Source organism: Malurus melanocephalus, unplaced genomic scaffold (assembly GCF_030028575.1).
Source record: "Malurus melanocephalus ecotype Western Australia unplaced genomic scaffold, MMel_1.1 scaffold_284, whole genome shotgun sequence".
NCBI lineage: Eukaryota > Metazoa > Chordata > Aves > Passeriformes > Maluridae > Malurus > Malurus melanocephalus.
The window spans coordinates 103,121-128,929 of NW_026623516.1; the positions used below are offsets into that span (position 1 = coordinate 103,121).

Consider the following 25,809-nt stretch of genomic DNA (forward strand, 5'->3'; position numbering starts at 1 on the left):
ACTTGCTGGTGCACAGGCCCAGGAGCAGAGCTCTAGATACAGATCAGTGTTTCCCTGTCACAATATTTCCATCCAGAAGCAAAATCCAGGAATAACCTTCACTGGAAGGACAGACAACAATGCCAAGCATAATCCTATGTCTGGGCTGCATTTACAGTTCAGATTSCCACCTCTCACAGGGAAAAGAATCACAGTGTCTTTTCCCAAATAAAAAGGCATATAAAAACAGTGACCTGCTTTGTGATCTCCAAGAACTTCCTGGAATTTCCAGGCAAGGTAAAGAGGCACTTGGTTTTGATCAGCTTTACACAGGGAACGATGGCAGAGYTGCAACTGTATGAAACAGGCATGCTAGTGTTGAGTTAGATATTATTTATATACTTCATCCAAATTTTGGCATCTCTTTTCCATCAGCTCTCCTCCACATTGCTGTGGAAGAGCAAGTCCTGCCAAAACACTGGAGATACCCAGAGATGGGATATGGCTCTCAAAGGAGATGCCAATATGAGTCATCACCTGCTCAGATCCCAGCTCTGCTTCCTGGAAGCAGATGACGTGATGTTCACAGATAAGCATCTTCTCCAACTGCATTGAGCTTTTTCTYCTTGGTGGGCAGCCAGGAGGCCAGTTCTGCATTTGGGAGGTACCTTCTCATCACTCTGCTTAACCAYGAGTTTGTCAGAGCTGGGTATGCATCTGCCCCAAATAAATGGAGCAAGACTGCACTGCAGGGCACATAGGTCCCCAGCAGGATTGATAGAGTCTCCTGAGTTTCTCAGGAGCTGCTGATCACTGGCACTTGCAGCAGAGCTCTGCTCCCCAGTCACTTGTCCTGGTGTACCTTCAGTAACTTCTTCACATTTCTGTTTCTTGCTGCTGTGAACATCGGAGAGTTCCTCAGAAGCAATGACAGAGTCTGGGTTGAAGGRCACTTCCCTACCAGAATTAGGGGCTGCTCTTCACCTAAAGATGTTTGAGTATCTCTCAGTGGGCAAAACGCCCACCCCTCAACTCTTTTCCTCCTTCCCTGCCAGTAYCCACACCTAGTGCCACACTCAACATGGCCAGGTTAACTCCATGGCATGTCACTTGCCTGTTGATTGTTCCTCTTTTGTGACAGTCTGGGCTGCYCCATATGAATGACTTTCAGAGTTTGACAGAAGCACTGTGAGAATTTACAAGTCCTTGCTGAGAAAGAGTCTTCTGTGCAGGAATTGCTAAACCCAGATGAACTTTGGGGACACAATTAGCAAGACCCTCTGGTTGCAGGATTAATGGACAAGGTGGACTGGCACTGCTTTCCTTTGAGCTAGGAGGTTTAGAAAGAAGGGGCAAAACACATTACAGCTGATGAAAATGTTAAGGCAACATCTAATAACTTCTGTAAGGAAAGRGGCAAGCTCCAACTCCTTTTCACAGCTAGGGCACTAGGAAATTTTGGATACTTKACCCTTTACACCCTGGGCTGCAAAGGACAGGACCACTGGGCACACATGGMTGTCTTGTTACACTTCAGCCACACATTCAACTTGTGCAGTTCAGCCCACAGAGTTGGAGGAACTCCCTAAACTTCARTAAAGCTGGATAAATGCCAGTAGTRCTAGGGCAAAGWCAGTCACCYGGTCTTCTCTACAATTTTGATGTACTTTAGATCAAACCGTTTAAGGCTGGAAGTAAGTGGAAACAATTCATGATACCATAGTAAAGAGTATTCTACAGAAAAAAAAACCCTGATTTCTTAGCAGTGCCAGTTCATAGAATTATTACCTCTCCCTGTCCAGCAGTACAAATACATSAGCTACTTGCACTATTAGTGCATGACCAGCACCAAAACAGGCCAAATTGACTATCACAAACCATTTAAACACACATCCCCTGCTTCCATCCCCCAGTCCATGGACACATTTTTAACTTAAACAAGACAAAAGGCATTTAAAATTGAGACCTGCTCAGAGAAACCCTGCTGAGTTTCACAAATACAGAAGAAAGAAGAAAAGAGTATCAACACATTACAAAAACAGGAAAAAAAAAAGTTACACCAAGACAGACAACACCGTGGTTCCCGACCTCGCAACRCTATGGGCTACAGCTAAGAGGTCCGTAGAAGTGTCTGTTGTTTTTGCAAAGTTTGAGTCCCTTCAGAAGTTTACTCTCACTATTCACTCTGCTGCTATCAGTCTGTGTATTTGCCCCACTGTTCCTAGTCCTGCCAGCTGGGCAAAGTGACCCTGACAGCTTGGTTTATGGATATACTGATGGGTTTGGGGGGCTGGAATGTTTTAGGATGGCATCGGTCTGTTTGGGAGGGTCTCTCCTTGTGTCCGTGAGTTCACTCCTGAAGCAGGCCGAAAGGAGACTGTAAAGAAGGAACCAGAGAAAAGAGAAAGATGAATGTACAGAACCCTTTGCCAGCCACCAAGAGAGAAACAGTCACTTTCCACCTTCATGATCACAGTATGGGCTTTCAAAGAGGGAAAAAGCAGATGTTTYAGCACCTACAGTGAGGGTATGTAACAGGGAGATTTAGGAAGCTGGAAAGCCCCAGGAACAAGCAAGTGCTTGCCAAGGAAGCGAAACAACCACTTGATTGGGAAATCCGATTCTGTCCTAGTCTCATGGGTACAAATAATGCCCTGATAATGTTTCCAGTGACAAATATAGGAGAAACRAAAGCATTCAGCCAAAGGGGAAAAGAAGTAGCAGCTTCCATAGAATCCACTCTTAACTACAATCACTTCAAAACCAGTAGCTGGTGCTAGAGAGGGAGAASGGTGCCTATTTGCCATACTGATTACAGCTCAAAAGCCCCTTTGAAAAGCCAAGGGGTCCTGGGGCCACCGGTTGATGCAGAGAGTACTGTAACCTCTGAGCCCACAAAGCATTTCTTGGTTCATCTTGGCCATTCTGTACTGAGAACACTATCCAGGTGCCTGGAGTTCACATGCAAGCACAGCACAAAACCAAACCAAATCATGCAAAAATCCACTATATTAGTTTTCACACCAAAAGTGAGATTAATGAAGTGAAGGTACAAAGAGTACCTTCTCCACCAGCCACCTTCCCACAACAGCAAGCACAGGGATCCTTGCAGCTCACAGCTCAGCCRGAGCACTCCAGGCACTGGATAGCTCAGTCCTGTCACAGCTCACTTAYGAGGTGAATTACTTCTCATTTGGACAATGGGCTGTGCTGCTCACTAGATTGAAAGGCAGCCAGTGGGCTGGTAGCTGCAGCCCTGCTGATACAACAGAATTGTTTGCTGGGGTAGGTACAAGATCCCACTTGGACATAGGAACCCTCTTCTTAGTAGCCACTTGAAGACTTTGTGAAAACCCTTCAATCACAGGAGCTGGACTAGGTGTTCCTTATGAACTCTATGGGTCCCTTCCAACTTGGTATGTTCTGTGATTCACTGCTGCAGGAAACTGAAACACTGATAGTTCTGAAAACAGTGCTCAGCAGAGTGAAAACCACCACATGAAAAAGTGTTTTCTAATGAAATCCTTAAAAACTGTGCAGACAACTCCCTGGGAATATTGATGGTAAACATATTTCACAGCAGGTTAATGAGGAAACATTCCCTCCCCAACAAAGCACGAGCCACCTCTGATRTCTCTCGCGGCAGTAATCACCTAGCAAATCTATGTTTTACACAAATGCTGGTAGATTATGATGGTATGTGCTGCTGTTCAAGCACGGGCCCCAGGATTTGACAGTGAAAAAGGAAGACTAGAAACTACAGGAAAAAACACCCAGCAACTTCCCACCTATGATCATGAAGGTATTTGGCATAACAGTAAGTAAGAGAAAACCATGCACAAAGGAGCAAGCAGAGAGAGGAGATGAGACAGAGAAATATTGTGGTCTGGCACAACATGGAGCATTGCAGAAGTTTGGTCTTCTACTGGGACACAAGAATTCTGATTGTCACCAGATTTGTCCTTTTTATTCCAGAATAGTAAGACAGCTGCATCTGCTGGCCTGTCAAATGTAATGCTGGTCTGTTTCTGCATGGGAAGAATTATACAGTTGTTTTCAGAAATGAGAGATTTATGTTTTTAAAACTACCTTTCACTGTGACAAACTCAACCTTGCTTTTCCTACTCTTCAAAAATATGAAGCTTTCCATGTTGTAAGTGTGAAAGGGAAAACCCCTTCCACATATATAGATAGTTTTTCTATGTTAACCACTGCCCAGAAAACTTAACTGAAAAATCAAGGAATTTCTCGACCAAGGCTCGACTCTGGAGCACATGTGGATGCTGCTCAATTTTGAGAATGAAGAGCCAAAGGCAATTCTCAAGCATTCCAGTCCCACAGAGCCCTGCTTCCAACACATTCCAATTTGGTCACAGCATGCAGGCTTTCCCAGCTCCCACTTTTCACATGTGCATTGAAGTAAAGCTGAACTGAGACCAAGATTTTAAAGTAGATCCTTACATACAAAGTGAAAGGCCAGACTCAAAAGGAGCCCCTGTGCTCCTGAGTTTGGCTAGTTTGGCAAGGAAGCAGTAGCAAGACATCTCCCAGCAACCTGCTCACATGCACAACTGCACTTATCCAAACCATTCCCTACAAAGCAGCTGCTCCCCCCATTCTCACATTGAGACCCGAAGCTCCTTTACAGTTCTTTTTGGGGGTGCAACTGCATCTCAGTCTCTTTTCAGCCTCTGAACATCCCTTTGCCCTCAACACATTACCTCAGATATTAAGCCATACCCCGGATTATTGGGGAAAAAGCACCAAAACCCAAAGTGCACCTAAGAAACTACTGCCTGAACATRGATTTCAGCACAGAGGACCCTGCTTGATGGCAGCCTGTCAGCAGAGACAATTGCAGACGTTCTGGACAAACACTAGAAGTTGTTTCTCTCCCCACTCCTGGCACCCTTAAAAGCTCTTAATCTTTCTCCCCTGTATCTGAGCACACTTAGCAACTGAGAACAAATGAGTATATAATGGACAAGTGCCAGAGACATGCCAAAAAAAGTTTCATTAAATTAAATGGCTGGACTTCTACACGCTGGTCTTAAAGGCAACACGAATACCAACCCCATTTGCCAGGAACCCATCCTACTGATAGAGAAAGAATGAAAACAGTAATTATGGCAAAGCCAACTGTCAGCACCAAGGGAAAGCTGTCATCTGCTGCTGTCCATTTCTGCTTACAAAACCATTTCTCAGCTGAAATGGCTGTGGTTCAGGTGAAGCTTTGAAGGCAAGCAGCAGAGCACACAAAGGCCACAATGCCTAGGAGCTAGAAAATACAAGCTATAGTATATACAAACAGTGCAGATGACTGATAAAAGTAAATAATAATAATAATAATAATAATAATAATAATAATAATAATAATAATAATGAGATTTTTAAGTGCCCTAAAAAAGAGTCCAGAGCCTCTGGATGCTCCAGACGTTTTGGCAGAAGGCTTTTTTCACACCTCCACAAGACTCCAGCTGACACTAAAAACACACAGGTTGAAATGTGAACACATGCAGAGATCTGGCAGAAAGCTGTGGGTATTGCAGAAGTCCTGAGACAAGGCCAAGGCACTGAAATAAATCCCTACAGGCTCAAGTGGGACTTATGTGGTGCCTTGGCCCCATGGTAACCTCTGCAGAGGAATGAGTTATACCCASAGCCTCCTGACGTGAGAGCTTCCCAGCAGGAACGCGCGAGATCCGAAGCACTACCGCTGGCAGCCACCRACAGCCCGGGGGGCTATTTTCTGTCACCCGACACAGCAGGTGAAGCWATGCTCATGAATGACACTGCTTACAGCTCCTCTGGGAAGTCATTCTCTGCCCAAGCCTCTGTAACTGCAAAGCTTTGGGAACCCAGAGGAATATGGAACTCAGTCATCTTTTTGGTCCTTCCTTACCCCATCCTCCTCTCACTTAGAGCACCCAAAGCMATCCCAGTGCAGCCCTGTCAGCTGAGCTCAAAGAAGATGAAAAACTTCTCATAAGCCATGTCAGCTGGCAAAGTGCAGTTTTTGACAACACTTTAGAAGTGTGTACGAAATCTTTCTTTGAAGTGCCCACTAGTCACAAAGGAAATCTCATGTGTTTCAGCCTTGCTCTTACTGGTCTCAGCTGACCAGCCTGAAGTGCTGCTGTACCACTGAGACACCAGCCCTCCAATGCACCAGAGATGCACTGCAGTGGGGTCCAAGTACTCAGCTCAGCTGGTACTCACAGTCCCACCTCTCTACATATTCTTGGCAAAATACTCAGATGGATACCCTAGAGAAGGCACAGAAATGGCTCCACATTTTCTGCCATTCCCATGGAGCAGATGACAGAGAAGTGCACCCAGCCTGTGCTCCCCAGCTGGGACAGGCACATGCAGCAGGTTTCTGACCACAGGCTGTCAGTGGCTCTGCCTCGCTGTGCTGTCCCTGTGAACAACTGTGCAGAACCCTTCTGTGTCTCTCTCCTCTCTCCCCMTTCCCCACTGCACTGACACTGCAAGCACACTGGTACTCACTGCTTCTGGAGCAAGTGCTGGTGCTGCTGCTGCTGCTGCTGTCKGTASGTCTCAATCGTGTGCTGGGGAAGRTACTGCATCAGCTCCAGGGACTCTTTGATCTTCAGCAGCATTTCATACGTCTCCCGTCCCCTCACCTGCAGCATGGGAAAAGGAAAGGAGATTGTACCTTTAAAGGCCTGCATTTATAGTCCTTAGTGTAGTCACCTTAGAGAGTTTTAGATAAAGTCAAGTAAACAACTAGAGCAGGAAGCAAATACTCTGTTTATACACTACGCACACATAATAAAACTTCTAAACCTTGTGCTAGAGGTGCAGCACATAATGCTGAAGAGTGATAATCTCACACTGCAGGCTAATGAACATCTTGGAGTTGTCCTATGGCTCAATGTGAATCTATGCCAGCCAAAATCAACATTCTGATCCAACTTTTTTAGACAGAAAACATCTTTACCAGCCTCAGATGTAAGCAGATCTGGCGCTGAATCTTACATGCCTTCAGAAAAGATAGCACTTAAACTTGGGAGCTGGGTTTGGATCTCCCTTCTCCTCCAAGCACACCAAGGTTTGTGAGTTACCCAGCTAAATATGGCTCACAGGGAAGAAGCCAAATGGCCAATGAGAGATACTTCTTACCTTTTCTGGGCCTATACTTAATACAGCATATTTCACTGCTATTACTGCACTACAGTGGTAATAGACATAAAAGTCACAGGAGCCTACCTATCAGTAGGACAACACCCAGTGTTTCTAGAGAAATGTCATGTGTCACAGACCCAGAGGAGGAAACCTAAGTTAGATCTCAAACATAATGTTTCCACCAGGACAAACAGATTTCTTGGGATTTTCTCATATGCTTTGCATAAGCCACTCTTAGYACCTAGTGGGATTAATACTTTCTATTTGGAATATGTATTTACAATATGGAATTAAAGAAAACAAAAATTATTTTTTCACACTCCAACCCCATCCTCAGTTTTTTCTGACATTTAGGTGAGCCTCAAGTCACCAAGAAAGATACTAARCATAGGGTAAATACAAAGACAGAAAGAACTCACTGGCAAATATAAGAGCTCATCATCCGGGGAACGTCTTTTTTTGATAGATGTCATCTGTATGCCGTGAGTTCCTTGTCGAAAAGCTGTTAAGAGAAACCCCAAAGGCNGGGGGGGTGTGGAGAGGAGTGAACAAAAAACAAAAAGGCAAGAAGAGAGATACAAATGAGACATGAAGTGCATGGCCAGCTCAGATCTGCAGCGCTCTGAAAGGATCCCTGCCTGAGCCACTCCAGAACTGTGCTTGCAGCTCCTGGCTCTTTCGGGCAGACATGACGGCAGATGCTGGCCATCCATGTCACCTGGGTAAACACATCTGCCAAGGAGTGCTGGATGTATGACAAATTCCCAGTAAGTCATGCTTAGAACAAGCACTGGCTCTTTACAAKAAAGACCACAAGTTTTGCTATTACACTGCTCACAAGCTGTTGGTGAACCAGTCATCCACAATGGTGAGACCATCGTCAAGGAGCAGAACTCACTGAGAAAACGAAGCCCCACTCCCGTCTGCCTCCCATCACAGCCTGTGCCCTGCTGTTGAGCCTGCTGCCCTCACTGAGTGTACAGGGGAAACCAAAGGTGCATTTCCACACCCTGCATGTCCAGTGAGTATTTGGCTCTCTTTAGAGCACAGAGAGAGGCTGCTTGCCAGAGTGCATAGCAGGGTTCATGTCCAGATCCTTGTGGCTGGCAGACACCTGCCACAGCACAAAACACCGGCTAGATGAAGCAGAGAATAACACCACGGCCCCAAACAAGCAGTAAAGGTTCAAAAGGTTAGAGTCCCAGACATACAATTGGAAGGTGGCAAATAAACATCCCCTCCACCCACTGCTGGCAGGGCTAATCTAACACCAGCAGCACTGCAAGGGAGCCCACAAACCCAGATTGTCAAACACTGCTTTGTGAACACCAGCTCAATTTTTAGGCTGATCCACCCTGGGAGAACAGACATCTAATGCCTTCCTGCCTCCAAGCCCATGCACAGCACCACAAGCAGCCAGTAACAGCTCAGTTTGCAATCTGCCCAGCTCTGCCAGCTACTTACGGCGCTTCGTACCATCACCATTCTTTGTGCTGTCGGACACTTGCTGCTTGCGGATGCTGTCCTCGTCTGCCTTGCGGTCTCTGCCTGGGCAAGCACAAATACGGGCTTCGAAACATCGGCGGCCCAAGACTTGCCCACTGGGAAGAGAGGTGAGGAGAAACATCAGCTGGGATGTTGGATACAGGCCAGCAGCACCCCTCAACTTTATACAAGATTGTGCACCTCCCATTTCCCAGTCCGGATTTYTTGGGTGCTGGGCAACTCACACTTGCAAAGACTTAAAAGATATCCTATAGCCCCTTTAATTAAGCTGTTCCTAAGGATAYGGGATGCTGCCCTGAGTGGAAGAGCATCAAGAATGGTCATACTCCTGATGCACAACTTACTCTCTGGTTTCCAGGGTCACAATAATAAGGATCGGGCGTCGGTTCATCCCTCCAACGCAGCTACTGTTGCACATGAAGTTGTACAAGACTGTGGTGAACTCAGTACCGACCTGGATGAGACAAAGGGCATGAGCAGAACAGATGGTGGATAGAAAGCTCTGCTTTTTCCAAGCTCTCCTCTTGTATTTCCCAAGGGGGGGCTACAATCAGACCAGCAGGAAATAAATCCCCACTACAAAGCTTCCTTAAAAGAAATGAAGAATCCCTGCTCTCAAGGGAGAAAAGGGAGTGTCTCATAGCTCATTTCTGACAAAGATGAAGAAAAGATTCACTGTGATGAGGATGGGGAAAGCCCAAGGTCCCAACTCCTTTAGGAAAGGTTACAACCCCCACCCCTCTGTTTGCCAGGATGCCACCAGCCCAAGCTCACAGCATACCTGGGGTGGCTCGTAGGGGACCAGCACGCTCTGCCTCCCGGTGATGGGGTCTTCTACATACTGGGCATGGCTGTTCCCTTCCACTCTGATCAGGTGGCTGGGAGGTGCAATCTGCCCTGCAAGGGGCAAAAAACAAGAGACACTATTCAGTGAAGCAAGGTCACACACAGGGTGGCAAGATCTGCTGTCAAGAGAACTGCACGTGGCCCCAGAGATCTCTCAGAGCACACCCAGGTGTGTTCCAGCCTTAAAGCATCCCTTCCCAAGATCCCTACTGCTAGACACCAAAAGTAAAACAGGCTTTCTCAAGCTCTCTGGACATCTGTGGCTAAACCTAAACAAGGGCTTCCCAGGATCGCAGACAAAGCAAACCCAAATGTGAATTGAATGGCAGCTCAGAGCAGACCTTCCAGCAGATAACTCCTGGATTTTCTCACCATCTTAAAGCCTTTCTTTTCCTCCCTCTAATGCACATACAAAGAAAATTCCTGCGAGTCTCACTACTCTTCCTCCTATCAATTGCTAGCCCTTCCTCAGCTCCTTCTATCAGTCTTGATCCTAAAAAAAAAAAAAGATTCAAGTAGCAAGGGAAATATGCACTTAATTAATGGCCAGCTTAAAAAACCATGCTTGCTTACAGCAGAAGGGAACATGATCTTCTCGGTTCCTAGGCCACTTCCCCATAATTAAAAGCTTCCTTCCTGCAAATTTTCTTCAGTATTTCTAYAACATGCAACTAAATTCTGAGGAGAAGAGTCTGCTGTGGGTTCATATCAAGAGTTTGTTTTGTGTATTAACTGTTAATTTCTTACTCAAAATACAGCCTATTTCTAGAGAAATAATTATTTCAGAAAAAGGATTTATACTTTTTTTTTCTTTGTTAAAACGCTATTTCTCAATGGTATCAACCCTCAATAAATCCAGTTCTGTCAGAAAAGCACTTTCTATTATAAAAAACTGGTTTGAAAAACTCTCACTCCACTCAGATTTTACACTCACAAGTCCTTGCTTATTTTTGGGGCTTGTCTAGCTGGCTGCACTAGAACTAGCTGGCTGCTGTAACTAGCAATAGAATCCAGGTTCCTAAGACATCCTGCTAACTGACACCAACCGGGTTTTTTTTACAGTAGGAGATAAATAATGCACATAGAATAAAACAGATGCTCATCTGAACTTACGTGAACTTAAGTGGCCAAGGCAAAATGGAACCCAGCCCGTGAGCTTGCAGAAAACCACGGGGCATTTTAAAAACAGCTGCTACTCCACTAACATGAGGAGAAGCAAGTAAAAGATTAAAACATTAATGCTGAACCSAGAGTGTTAAATGTAGAAGAACGTTGCCTACAGTTGATGCTGGCACTTAGCATTATCCTGCCAGAGATAAACAGCCCCTCCGTCTTTTGAGGCGTGGATTAAGGACTGGAGATGATATTGCATCCTGTTACTAGATCCCTGTCCCAGCGACATGGAAGCTCATTCCTGAGCACAAGAACAGCTGCTTCTCATTGCAGGAGCAAAAGCAGAGCAGAGAAAGGCTGCCAGAGGRGCACTGCCTGCCATGGGGACAGACATCCATCCAACCTGGGCAGGCCTGAGGTTTATTTCAGTACTCTCCTCCCAAGGACGTGCTTGCACAGGGACAGCTAAAGCATTGAGTGATGCTTCCTGCCAAGCACGGGAAATAAAAGCTGTGCAAGGTGTCACAGGGAGGTCTGCTTCCAGAAGGTTTGCTCTGAAGCTGCTGTCAAATCCCTCAGGGGCCACTCATCAGCCAAGCAGCTCTGGACAGTGACTGCCAGCACAGCACTGCCCTCCTTACCCTCGTTGAACTCCCGGCTCAGCTCGTGGTTGGGGCAGCGTTTAACCACTTCGGTGACATGTTCAGCTTTCTTGTACACGGGCATAGCCCTGATGACAGCTCCCTGAGGCGGTGGGGTCATCACTTTGATCTGGATGGGACACGTCTTGGCAATCTGGCAGTATAGCTTTTTCAGTTCAGTGGAATACTGCATGGAGAACAGACCAAAAYAGAGTCAGGAAGTTCAGCTAGGGATGAARGMACACCAGAAGCATGGAGATGGCTTWGYACATGTCACTGAAAGCACCAACTACTGCATGTGCACTGCATTTGTTTGCRTGACAGCCACACTTCTAGAAAAGTGACAAAACCCTTAGACTTTTATCTGCTGTAAAATAGCAGGGCATAAATCTACATCCTAGTTTTCCCAAAGGCAAAAACCTTCAGATAAAGAGCACTTCATTTACTCGAATAAATRAAGTCTTTATTTCTCTTAGGCACACACCCCCTCTTGCAAAGGACACCCATTACCACCTAACAAAATAGATGCTATTCTTTTCATGGCATCCTGTAATCCTGGAAGCACTCAAAACCACAGACATAAAGTGTTTCACTCTGTTTTCTAAGAAGCCCTCCTACTCTTGCAGAGGAATTAAACAAAAACAGGAACCTTCGCACTGAACAGTACTCGAAAAGAAGACYCTGATCAATTTGGGAATTGTACCAGGTCTGACATCTCAAAAATGTCCTCTAAAACCACCTCCTACATCTATTGAGCATCTCATCTCCTCACTTCTAAATGCAAAGCATTACATCCAAAAATCCTTTCTTTTTTTTTTCAAAGACCAGAAGAGTTGAACAGCCCAAACAACCTGGTGAGACCTAAAGCATAACACAGCAGCTGGCTTCAAAAGGGAGGCTGTTACCCTGCCATGAACACCTGGAACAGAACAARATGCTCTTAATCACAGTGCTAATTTGGAGCATATTAGATTTCTCTTAAGATGTTCCCCACTAAAACAGCAAACTAATGCAGCATCTTCCTGAAGTGTATTCACATCTGGAAACTTTTACTCAGCACAACATCAAGGCTGAAGTCGGTGGTTTCTTTTCAAAACCCCTCACTGAAATAAAGGCATCTGTTCAGCAGGGAGGATGGCAAGGAAAGTCCCAAATGGTTCTGTACTGCACAACTTAATCCCATTTTCTGGATGTCTCCCATGAAGGAGACTCCAATCTCCCCTGGTGTTCAAGGCTGTTCCAAAATACAGCAGGTTTTTTTAGCACCCCACACTGGAGGCATTCAGTTTTCTCCTGTTACTCAGGTATTCCTGAGTGCAGAGCTCTCCCWGTAACTCGAATAACTTAACCCACAGGAATTGCTGGCATTTCCCAATGTCCATCTCGCTTCTTGCAGACAAAGAAGAGTGAAAGCCCCAAGGTGGCTGCTTCCTCACAAAAAAGGGTCTTGAGCAGCCATGAGCCAGTACARCCCTGTTTCCAGCTGTTCAAACAGAGCTGGGAACACACAGGTTCATACTGGTCAAGAGCACCCTGTGGCCATGGACCCCACAGGACAGGGACAGGGACAGCCAGCACGTGCACGGGTGGGTGGCAGATGATGCAGCAGCAAAAGGATTAGCTAGYGATATTCAGGGATTATTTGCACTTCACAGTGTACACACTGCTTACACAGGAAAAACCAAACTTGCRAGAGACACTGGGTAGGAGAGAGGGATTAAACATAACCCAAGCCAGTCCCTTCCCTCCTCACTCAACACCATCCTGCCATGTGGCAGAGAAGATGCTATAGGTATTTAAGCTACGAAAAAAGATTTCTTTAAAATGCAAAGGCCAAATTGTGCAATGYATTTTATGTGCCTGCAGGCTAGAGATTAAACCCACAAAGGATTTACCCAGCCCGCGGAAACGGGGAACATGCCAAACAATTACAAAAAAAAAAGTTGCGAAACAGATCTAGATGGTGATTTATATTGTACATCTTTTAAACCTGAAATTCCTTGTTTTTTAATTAAAAAGCAAGTCCTTACTGAAGGTAAGAGTGAGCTCACCATGTTGTCTTTTCATCTCAAGAGGTAGAAAAAGTATCACTTATATTTAAAAAGGAATAAAACCTGTAAAGCATTGTTTCCTTCAACACATCAGTTTGCTCATAGCATTGTGAAGGATTCAAGGACAAAATGCCTCAAAAATCTCAAAAAGCCAATTAATCACCTGGATGCCTTAACATCACTGAAGCATAAAAAAATTGGGCACCCAAAGGTGATGGGCTGAAATGAAAGCATAAATATGGAAGAGCAATGGTGCACAGRGGGCACAGCACATGCCAGGAGCCAACGTGCCCAACGTCTGCAGGCATCCGGAGAATCGAACAAATGGAAGGAGACACACACCCCTCAGTCACWGATCACTACTGCTGGTGCTGACTGTAATGTTATGCATAGTATCTTCAAAGACAGAAAGCTGAGATTACAAGAAAGGGGGAAAATAAAAATCACTGTTTTCAGAGAGGTACCCAACACCAGCATGAATACCACAGCTCCTGATCAAACAGCGTGGCCCCTCTGCCAGCAAAGAAAGGGATCTGCTCCTCATCCACCCTTTGGCACCCCAACCATCAGACCCCTTTGGCTACAACCAGCAAGGAAGGCACTGGACCCACAGCTTAAATTCACAGAAAACAAACAGCCAAGAGCTAATGGGTTACAATGAACAAGCCTATCCAACAAAGAAACACAGGACAGACTCAAGAGCTACAGGCTCTGGCCAACRACTTGGACGTGGGATGTCAGAAAAGGAGGGTAGCCAGGAACCCACCTCGTCTTCAGGACACAGCCAGGGCACAGGGAGGTTAAGCRGCAGTGCCCAGCAGAGGCAAAAGAGACAGCAGGGGGACCGAGCTGCCTTTAGTCACCCGATTGCAAGAGGAGTTCAAGCCTCGCAGGCACTGCACAGGGCTTGGGGACGTGGCATAGGGCCATGATTTCACATCTACCCCAGGCACAGCCGCCTGTGAGCATGTAATCACTGAAGGGACAGTTATTTAACACCAGTGTAAATCTGTCCACGGCGTACCTGCTGTCAGACAGAGAGGGGCTCGAGTTTCCCACCYCACCAACTTTGCTGCAACCAGGGGTAACCTGATGCACAGCCATTTATTGGCACAAATAGATGCCAACAACTAGGTCATGGTGACTTCGTCCTGGATCAGCGATAATCGCTATATCCACAGAGCAAGACAGGATATTGTATATAGATTTCAAAGCAAACGTGCTTCAAAAAGAAAACCTGAGGCAGGAGCTGTCTGTGCATTCAGATAGTGCCTGCAAGCAAGGATCACCCTCTTGGCACAGGTGCTACTCCTCCATGGTCCCAAACCACCCCACCCTGCAGGAGGTGCCAGTCCCCCTGAACACCATTTTGCTCTGAACTGACACTCACTGTTTAAGGGGTAAGATCATGAGACAAGCAATTCCCAGAAATCCGATGCATGACTATTAATCAACACACTTGAGCAGGAAAGCTAAATTAATTAGAAGAACAAATATAAAATAKGAGTCTGACCCAACAAACAAGTCTGTCAGTTAACAAGATGACAATAGCCATTATCTAGCAGTAGRAACAAAGGTTCTGCCAACAGCCTGAGGAGTGCAAACATCACTTCCACCAGATACACAGACCTGAAAGCCATTTAAAACAAAAGAGCTGAGCCTGGAAACATTATCTGTTCAAGAGGGAGAGGAAAGAGCTTTGGCTCTGACTTTTCTTTAGAGTTCTACTGCTGCCTGTCATGAATTCAGCTTTTTGCTTAATAATATGTTTTAAAAGGAAAGACKAAAACATTCCAGTGCCTGCAGCTCTGCTCTCCACACCTGCCTGTGCAGACATACTGTATTACCCACTCTTGGCACCCTGGCTGGTAATTCAGTATCACAATACRCACGCCAGTTACCACCAGGCAACACCTGTCTGATTTCTCAGTAAGCCCCTTCTACAGAAAGTGTGTCAACAAAGGGCTGAAAGGAAAAAAAACCTCAACTCAAACTCGATTCTCAAATGGAGAATTTTTGCTAGAAAGAACTGAAGTCTCTCACAAGTAAGTGCCCAGTGCAACACAAGCTGCAATGTCTTTCCACTAAGCATTCAACTCCTCTGCAAAACTCTGATGCAGTGGAATCCCCTAAACTCTACTTTCAAAATCTACCTCTAATATCTGTTCTACCATCTGATCTAGCAGAGGGATTATGACTCCTAAACCTTTAAAAGAAGTGGGGTTCAATCAGCTCTATAAATGCTGACAGATGTCAGCTTGAAGGTGATCCCAGAGGTTGGCTTAAGGCATTACAGCTCCCTGAGCCCCTCCTGCTCAGATCAACAGGTCTTTCAAATCTTTYGCAAACTTCTTTCAAGTAGTCATGTTTTAGTTCAACTCAGTTAACTRGATTCACTTAACTTGATGTTTTCAAAAATGTCAGTCAGCTATGCTTTCTCCCCTATCAAACTAACTCCCTAAGAAGGGGAAAAAAACCCCAAATTAGGTTAGAACAGTGAGAATGCAATAGTTACCTGCACCAGAGCATTCACAGGTAAAAACAAGGAGAGCAACAAAGAAATAGAAAATAATTTGCATATGTTTTAATAATTTAGGAGAAAAAATGGCAGTGAGACGTAAGAAAGCTCCCAACTAAGAATAAAAATTGAAATTTACACAAACACCTTAATCATTTTTTCTATGCTAGACCATGATTTAGCTTTTCATTTACAAGAAACTGCTGGAAGGATGTGGGGCATACCAGAAACACACGTGTGCACATGCACACACACTTCAGAACCAACTTGCACTCAGAGAACACCCAGTGAAGGAGAGCTGTACCAGCAGCACAAGTAGCTGCACACATGGACATCTCCTTCCAGATTTAACCTTCAGATCAGCACCAAGCAAGCACGGCTTGCGAGCTGACTTGTGGCAGCTTCAGTCTGAAGTCCTTTCTCACCAGGCTCCCGACAAAAGTGGACAGCTTGCTGCTAGTGGGCATAGCTGGCATTCAAACCATGGGTACAGCCAACAGGTCCAGTGGTACAGATCCACCACCTACAGCAACAACCTGCCTCACAGAACCGGAGACACGCCTGTAAGCATTGCCCATCTGCAAGGGAAGGCATCGTTCGATGCCCGGGAGCATGGGAGCGGGATGCTGATGCAGCCCCACCAGTGCTTTGCAGGCATTTACCAAATTTCTCCACCCCGGGGCAAAGGAAAAACCGTGTCACTCTTTTCCCTCTTGAGGAAGGGCAGTGAATCACCCAAGGCGTCTGCCTTTGCAAAGACTTAAACTTCATTTTCCCCTGGGGCTCCTCTGCCCCCTCCCCGTCCCCGCTGCCTCACCGGGCGCTCACGAACGGTGCTGACGAGCTATTAAAATCCTTCCTCGGAGCGCTTTTCCCCGGGAGCCGCAGCCAAAGGCCGCCTGTTGCCACCTGTCAGTCGCGGGGATTAATTACCTGCGCCGGGCGGGGAGCGGCACATTCCTGCCGGCCTCGCCCGCCGGCATGTTGACATCAGGCAGGTGGGCCCCACGTCCCCCGGCCGCCCGCAACGAGGGGGGAACGCGACCCAGAGGTGCGTGGGGACCGCAGAGCCCGCAAAGCGCAGGGAAAACGCGGGCGGGGAGCAGCGCGGCCGGGAGCGAACCGCCCGGGGCAGGAGGCACTCCCAGCGCCCGCAGCTGCTGCGCCTTGGAAACCTTGGCGAAAAAAATAAATAGATGTGCGTGTGTGTGTGTGTGTGTGTGTGTGTGCGCTGACCTGCTTAGGTAAACGGGGAAGGGGAGGGGTGGCAGGGAGGAGAGCGGAGAAACGTAGCCTGCGGACAGGGATTCATTCAGGGGCCGCCGCGCCGGGTCCCGCAGAGGAGCTGCCCCCGAGGCGCTGAGCTCCTGCGCTGTGCCAGCGGAGGGGGCCAGGGACACAAAGACAGCTCTTCCCTGGCAGAGGCACAGCCACCCGCTCGCCTCGGCGAACAGACATCTCCGCGCCCCGCTCCCCGCAGGAGCTCCGGCAGGTTTGCGTGTGAGCTGCACTCCTGCCCCGTCCCCCCATCAGCGTCCCGCAAGCACACCCGACTCGGAGGGCGGATGAGAAGGGGGCATGCACAAGTGGTTATACTATAGGAGACCCCTTGAAATTCCCRAAAATACCGAACTGAAAGCATCTGCTAGACTCTCACATCTTCAGGATAATGAGATAATTCTTTCATGTGACAATATTCAGCATGTCGCTTGAGACTATTTAGGGGTTTTAATCCAAAACAACCTCGATCAGGATGTATCATCTCTACCTAACACTGTCAGCAAAGCCACGATGATAACAGAAATAACACCGATAATTTCCCACATTGCTTTTGAACTGTGAAACAGTTGTAAAACAGTTGTAAATGTGAAGACTTTACACATGAGGGCTTTTACATTTCAGGTGAATATCTACAGACTTACTTCAACAAATGAAAACTTCTTGAGGTTCAGCCTGAAAACCATTTTGGAGACAACAACAACAAAAAATCAATTGGAAAAAGTATCCTGTTTCAAGAGGAAAAAACCTCCAATTTAATACTCTGGAGGGAGGCGTTAACATTTTTTGATACAAAGTGATTTGGTTTTGTGAGTAAAGTTCTTTTCCTTTGCCACGCTATTATTCAAATATTTTTGAAATCAACTTATTTAAAAACCAAAATCATAAGACTCCTGCAATCAAATGGTCTCAGMTTGTGTAGCCAGCTCACACAATGCGCGTGGATTGTGTCCAGTTTCTAAACTGAAACTTTAGCAGTAGCAAACAAGTTTCAGATACTAACCATGTCTAGTAATTTACATTTCCCATATATTGCTTTGCATCAGAAATTTTATGTGGTAAAAGTACGAAGTGAGAGCAAATCTGCTGAAAGACAAAGCTGATCTGATGCCGAACAACATCTTCCCCGATACCTACATCTCCCAAGTGACTTCTTTACTATGAATGCAAAACAAATAAGCAGCCTRTTTGCCCACCATAGAAAATATAACATTAAGAAACATACACTGTAGGAAGTTCATCCTCATTCTACCTAAACTCCTCTAAAGGCTATGATGCATTAAATTCCAGTAGAATAGTGAGGAGGGATCAAAGTTAGTCTAAAATATCACATAAAATTGGATTTGGAAAACACCCACTTCAATTATTGAGCACTAATTAGTCWGCCAACAAAATTCAACAGCAAAATTTTTAATGATTACAGTGACTGCCAAAGCAGCTTTGTGGATAACTCCATTGCATTTCTTCCCTTCTTTCACAGCCCTTTGAGCAATTCTCAARGACACGTGGCTACTTCACATCCTCCTAGTAAGAGGGTAACCCCCTGCTAACAAAGCACTACACTGGAGTTACAAATATTTGCATCTCCATAAAATACACACACCTGTCTGCAGGTAATGCAAGTGAGTGGACAGTACACATATGACCACGTTTGCCTACATGAAGCTAAGTTGATTGCATGACCTCAAGCGTCAGAGCAGCTAAACACTGCAACAGTGACATAACCAGCAACAGTCCTTCCAGGCAATTCTACTCATTACACCAGAATGTACACTCCAATGCTGCAGGCAACACCTCCAGGACCTGATTTAGCAAAAAAAGTCTTCAGTATATGCTTAACTTTTGGCAGCACTGTTAACCACTGCCTRCTCAAGTCAGCATGCCTCTTGTAAGGGAATTTGTGAAGTTAAACCTGAACTTAAAGTTCTGATTCAACCCGTATTTTTAAGGAAATCAGATTTTTGTTATAAAGGACTCCAGCAGTGAACTGAAAAGAATATATTCAGGCTCCCAACAGCAAACCCACCGCACCACACACTGCTCCTAACTCACATGCCCCAGCCTCTGATATTGCACACCAGAACCTGTTCCTGCTCATGGACTGCTTTAAGTGAGGTCCAGGGTGGCCATTTCAAACCTCCTCCTAGCTTGCCATGGATTAAACTTTCTGACAGTCATCTGTCCCAGGCTCAGCCAAAGAGGAAAGCTGCTGTGTGCTTCCTATTAACCTCCCAGATCTCACTTGTTTCAAGTTCGCATGTTGCAGCATGCTCCATTCCACCAGCCAAACTCCAAAACCTCTGATCAGCTAGAGGAAACATTGTCTGGAGTAACCAGACACCAAAATTTTTAGTGCATCTCCCTGTCACTTTTTGTCCCCTGCTGAAAGTCAAAGGGTGATGAACTCAACAGTAAGGAGGGAAGAAGCACAGCAGAACATAAAGGTTGCTCAATTAAGACAAAGTAAACATCAAAGCAAAAATCGCAAAGCTCTCAAAAATATATCTGCTCCCACCAAATTTAACCTGGTTTCGAAAACATGAGTCAGCAGTAAAAGCCCCAGACAAGCAGGTCAGATCTTGAGGCCCCATAGAGAGTAGASAGAGGCTTTGGGTCCTCTGCAATTTGGGATACAGCTACAGGTTCAGGTAGCTCCACACCAGCTAAAGATCAAGGGGAAGAAGCAGGGTACAAGGAAATGCCCAACGTAAGAYCTAAATACAAAACTCCTTTTAGTTCCTTAATCTGCAAATAAGGGGATTTCATTAATAACTCAGAGRAAAGTGAATGAGTCACTAGTAAAGTATCTGTTACAGCAGAGGGAAGCCAAGCTGGACGAGAAAACACATTAAAAAAAAACCAAACCCACAACAAGGGGTCTGGCAACATAGTCTTTTCAATCACCGACATCCTAAACCTGCACATTAAGAGCAGACTAAGTCACAGAACTYTGTGACTCTGCAGTCACAGGCACTCTGCCACAGACTGCACCAGCTATTCAACACCCTGGAAAGCAGGACAATTGCTAGATGGTGACAGATTTCCACCCAAATTCTGGCTCATGCCAAAGGACCGGCCTACTTGTAAAATGCCACAGGGTCAGCACATTGCAAGGGTAAGAGCATTTACGTCAAATACTGGCCCATCTTCCTAGTTGGAAGTGACTTCCTCCTGGAGTGCCCAGCCAAGTCAGTCAATGAGTGTTCTTCTGAATGTGCACTCTCAACAAAGACTAAATGGCTCACATGGGAAAAGGGGATCCCCTTTCTCCTACTCACTTTGCTTCCCCTCCTGTTTATTCCACTTGAGGGAAGGTGCAGATACCTCTCCACTTCATCCTTCTAACAGACTATTAATCACACCTATGGGAGGCGATGGAAGGAAAGGCAGAAAGTATTAAATCTGACAGGCCCTCAGAGTGGCAGTGCCAGTGAAATGCATCACTAAGGTGAGTAATTTTCCTGTTTACTTCATAGGCTCTGAGCCCCCCCTGCTCCTTCCTCCCTGCCTAGATGTGGGCAGGACCCATCAAGGCAAAGCTTTGGAAGCAAGCAGCARCGTCCCAAATTTCTACATAAATGCTGCAGGCCAAAGAGCAAAGGCAAGTTTCAACTGAGTCCTTGACAGTAATCAAGCACTGCGGCGCCTCTGGTCTTGTCTTGTGCATACCTTGCAAGTAGCATCATGTCTTCCYAGGGAGATTTCACTGGCAGAGCACACAAGCGCCTTGTTCCTTGGCTTCCAGCTCAGAAAAAGAAAGTTCTGAAAACACATAGACACACGCCCCTGCTTTTCTGCTCCAAGGGAGACCATTTCCCTCTAAATCTTCAGTGTAGTGTTAGAAGGCCTTTCAGAACACATTTATGAATTTGCCAGAAATCTCTTTTGTTCCTGTGCAGAAAGGTTAGTGCCAGACCCTTGCCAAAATGGCATTGAGACTTCTCTGTTAACGTCCAGGAAACTATCCTGAGTCAGATCCTATTACATTTGAAACAAAGTGCAAGTACCAGCAAGTCTCTTCCATGATAACAGCCAGGGCCTGTCCCATTTCCTGATCACATTACGCTCAATTTCCAGAATTACAYCTATGCAAATATTGTTCTCCTGCTTGCTGAGCATTTAATTGATAATTAAAGTGAAAAGCCAGCAAAGCTCTTCTGGCCAGGATGGTGAGGGAGGCAACAAACTGACAAACGGACACCAAGCAGACACAAATGTTCTTCTTCTGTATGAAGACCACCAGGTAAGGGCCTTCTCCTCCTCTTAGAGGACATAGAATCCAAACTGAACCAAACCACTTCTGTACACATCCCTCTGTTTTCTGGAATTACTAACCCAACGAGGCCACACTCCAGTTCTGAGTCACAGTGAAAACATAAGGATTAGGAACAAAAATTGCACCTAACTGAGCAAGTTGTAGTTTTACTGAGAACATAAAGATGCAGTAACTCAGATCTAAGTTAGATCAATAAAGCATGACAGCAGCCCCAGAATATTTAGGATGAATGGTGACTACATCAAATCTTTAATCCTTTTATTCATAAAATTAAGCTTTGGGGATGAATGGCAAAGTCAGACAAGGACACAGTCACTGTTAACAGCATTTGCAGGGTTCTAGGATCTGTGTTTTACCCAGATCCTCCTGCTCCTCAGCCCTCCCCTTCCATCCTCAATGCCCTAGCTAAGCACAGTCCTTAAGTCAACTCATGTGGTTTCTCCTGAGCCTACTTTCAAAGTCAAGACATGATTCAGCAAGGTGTTTAAGCAGATGCCTACCTTTAAGGTTGGGAGCAGCCTTGCTGACTCCAACAGAACCCAAGAGATTTCACAGGGAATATTCACGTGCTAGAGGTTATGCACTCACTCAAGTGCCTTAGTGAACCGAGACCTTGATTTTCCTACGTACCGTGGGAAACAATGCATCAAGTTCCATGCTGAGGAACACAGCACAGCTGCTGCTGCAGCCATCAGGACATTCCCTGCTCGAAAACACAGCACCTCACCCCCAACCAGCCAGTGAGGTCAATGCTGTGGCATCTTCTCCGCTAGGAAGATCAACAAGCCCATACCAAGTTTGGGGTACTCCATTTTMTACAACTGCAGCAGCTGAGGGAAGAAAGGTGTTCCATAAAGCAGCATTTAGAAAGGGAGGAAGGCTTGCAATGTGTTCAGAAAAGGTTAGCAGCAGTTCTTTTTATCCCTCAGAGAAAGAATAAATCTCCAGGTTTGCATCTCTGGTCCCCCTAAGAGTAGAACATGAAACCACATCCCAGTGGACATGCAAGCCGAAGGGAACTGTGTGTAACACGTCACAGAARAAATGGAAGGCTTGAACATAGCATAGTCCAGATCTCTGATTTTTACACTGCTTTGAAATTTCAACAAGAAAGCACAAGTGCATGAAGCAAGCCTGCATGGACCTGGTGCACTTGACAGGCAGATTCACAAAAGCCTGCCAGGTAAACTCAAAAGGAATGACTGCCCAAATASTCCATGACATAGTAACAGATTGATAAATTAGTGGAAAAAGATTATATCAAGTCTCTCAATACCCAGGAATTGATTTACTTCACCTGGTAGCAAAGATAATCCTGTCATCTGCACGATCTATCTGGAAACATAATAGGAATGAATGTGGATTTAGATGCAAATCCTYGCAACCCCAATCTGAAGATAGCTTTCCAAGGAAAACACCAACCAGCCCTTTGTCGCTGGAGASCTCACTACTCTGCACTGCTTCATTTGCAAACTGCAAGCTCTGAAGACCCCAAGCAACAGATGCTTTCTGAGAAGACCTAGCCCATTCAAAGCAAGACTGCTTYCCCAAACAAAAGGCAGTCTTTGTTACTGGATAACAATGAGAACAGGAATAGTTCCCTGGGAAACATAATTTTAAAGTCAGATTTCCCAACTAACCACACCMAATTAGTAAGTAATGCCATGTTTTTGAGTGATTATGGAATCCCAGCAGGATTTTTACCAGTTTCAATTTTGTGATTTTCTCTGTCTTCACAACCAAAAAATAAAGGAAATAACCTCCCAAGATCTTATATAGGTGGCAGGTAACTAAAGGCAAGCCACTTCCTCCCTAAAAAGTAATAAAACAAAATGGAACAAAACAAGACAGAGTTGCAACATCAGAAGTTATCTGTTCACACTGCCTGGCACTCCCATTTTCCTTACAGCTCATATGTGGTACATCAGAGAAAGGTGCAGTCTCCACAGACAGAATAGGCTGTTGCCCTGCACAATGCTGTGCAGAGGAATTGCTGCCCTAGCAGAAAGCAAGCTTTGTTCTGACATAGCTACCATGAGTCTCAKGACCCTGCAGCACTGCAAGTGCTATCAAGGGTTACACCTGAAAGCATCCCCATAGCAGCTCTGAATGTAATGACATCCAAATGCAAAGGCAGGAGAAGATTTGGGACTAACACTAGCAAGTGTAGCCCACTGAAGACCATCAGCTGGTGTCAAAAAAGTAAAGGACTTGGAACCTGCAGAAGTTCACTGCCTCTCTTGAATTTTATCAGCAATTAAACAATCAACTCTTTCCATCCACCAGCTTCTCAACAGAACAACAGAAAAAAAACAACAGAGGAGTAAATATTTAGCTCACCAGCTGCAGACAGAAAACACAAGGATGCAGAAAGACACTTAAACAGAATGAGAGATACTACAAAACACACCACAAGGATGTRACCATGCCACTGCTATGACAGGCAGCACTTCATTATTGTGTAATAATAAAAAGTRAAAAGCTCCTTTGCACAAAGCACTGGGTTAGAAGTAAAAAAAAAAAAAATTACGAAGTGTGGAAGCAACAGATTGAAACGCTCCAGAGGCAAACACTTGCATAGATGGAAGCCAGTGAGGGAGGAGAAGCCCTAGCCACAGCACACCAGCTACCTGACCCTTCAGGACAGCAAAGGATAGAGGCCCAACTAGACTGYAACTGTTGCCATGTATTTCTTATTTAAATGCAATTTGTTTAATCTCAAGTTGGATTCAATCATCAAAGGCTCTCTTCTGTAGCACACTGACAGTTCACTCTAAATCTCTGCACCTTTAATCCTTTAATTAACCAAGAAAAATGCGATCTCAACTCTTCCACCAACCTAAGCTAATTTTCTGCCTGAAGCTTCCAACTCCTGTAGGTTACAGGTTTTAGCTGCTTGTGTAGCCAAGGGGAAAAATACAAAACAAAACACACACCTCCAACACCCCATTCCCACAGAGGCTGATGTGTGCTTCTCCAAGGAGCAAACTCCTTGGAGAGGAGGAACCCATTTTCCCATTGCAGTAGTGGGCTGGGAGGTATAATTACATCATCCTATTGAGGGAAAGGGCCAACGGAGGCTTTTGAGAACAAGGCAATGTTTGCACAGGACAGGGATAAAAATGGAGTGTTCACCCAGTGCTTGGTTAATAGTGTCAGTGGCTTTGGACATCTTTCTCAGGGATTTTGAGATGGGAACTCCTAAGCAAGCAAACAAAACTCCAGTCAAACACTTTGCAAACTGTCTCCAAAAGAGGATTTCTCCAGAGATGAGTTCTACTATTTTTCAAAGGTGCCATAGCAACCCACCTCTGAAGGAAGAAACAGAAGACTGAACRAATCAGCGCAGCAGCGGGACAGAGACCCATTTGGGCAGCTTGAAATACATATCAGGCTCTTCATGCAGTCCCAGCAAGAGCAAACTCAAGGACAAGAGGGCCACCTTAACTCTTCTTGTCWGAAGCCCTAAGTACAGGGGAATGAGGTATCATCTGCACCTGAACACAACCCTGAYTCTCCAGGTCAGGATGAGTCTTGCAGGACAAGGCAAAAGCAAACAGTGCTCCTGCTGGAGGCATGGTCATAGTACAGCTATGGGACTGTTGGCTGGCCACACGCTAACCCCATGTGTGACATGCAGGAAAAGAACTAAAGGCACAGCCAAGCCATCTCTGCACAGCCCTCAAACCATCACATTCCAGCTGTAATGTGCCAGAGTCAATGACTCTGCCCATTTGCTGCAGCACTGYACAGACACAGCACATCTCTTTCTAGGCACAGCCTGCAAGTCCACSAAACGCTGCCTGGAGCCCAAGGCCATTCCTGCCATGTGTGTTTATCTGCCAAGTGTGGACAAGCTRTAGGAGGCCTTCCTGGTAGCTGGCCAGGGAACACATGTGAACAGCAGCACCAAGGGAGTCACCAGGGACTCGACAAAGATGTGAAGACACAGGAGTAAGAATAACCTCCCTCTGAAGAGCAAATGCACAGTGCAAGAGCCCTGTCGACATCAAAGGCAGAGCACRGGCTTTTGTGCATCTTGCAGTTCTTTAATTTGCCACTGTGTTGAGGTCTTGACAAAGATTAGCACATGACCAGGGCTGTCACGCTTACACAAGCACCTCTGGTGAAATCACAGCTGGATTTGGTTTGAGAAAAGGGGGGAAAACCCCCAACAGTCTGCTGGTTTTAAGTACTAGCAAGATACTACTCAGGTAGTATTGCAACCACATCTCTGCCCAGAATAGAGCACCTGGAATGCATGCCCCTCTCCTCTAAAAGGGTTTTAGAGGCACTGTGTTCACACTGTCCACCTTACTCAGACAAAATCAGTTCCCCTCATCTCCTCAGCAAGGAATCCTGYCTGTTTGACAAGCAAAAATATCTGAGTAACAGTTGCTACATTCCACTGACAACAGATCCTCATCACATACAGTCTGCACCTTCAACAAC

General features: G+C 45.7%; 1 protein-coding gene and 1 non-coding gene across 5 annotated transcripts in view; both read right to left on the reverse strand.

Annotated features, from left to right (window-relative positions):
- Nucleotides 1-25,809, reverse strand: part of TP63 (tumor protein p63) — a 67,509-nt gene that overhangs the window by 10,510 nt on the left and 31,190 nt on the right. For 3 of the 4 annotated variants that reach the window (XM_057376615.1, XM_057376618.1, XM_057376617.1), the window contains exons 3-8: nt 11,235-11,421; nt 9,416-9,531; nt 8,979-9,088; nt 8,593-8,729; nt 7,548-7,630; nt 6,490-6,626 (exon numbers count right to left, since the gene is read on the reverse strand). In XM_057376615.1, the coding sequence (XP_057232598.1) occupies nt 6,490-6,626; nt 7,548-7,630; nt 8,593-8,729; nt 8,979-9,088; nt 9,416-9,531; nt 11,235-11,421 (770 nt within the window). The remainder of the gene's footprint in view (nt 1-6,489; nt 6,627-7,547; nt 7,631-8,592; nt 8,730-8,978; nt 9,089-9,415; nt 9,532-11,234; nt 11,422-25,809) is intronic. The other variant, XM_057376616.1, reaches the window with a different exon arrangement.
- On the reverse strand, nt 6,868-6,990 carry LOC130579661 (small nucleolar RNA SNORA5). The gene has a single exon (XR_008966040.1). It is a non-coding gene; the product is annotated as a small nucleolar RNA SNORA5 (small nucleolar RNA).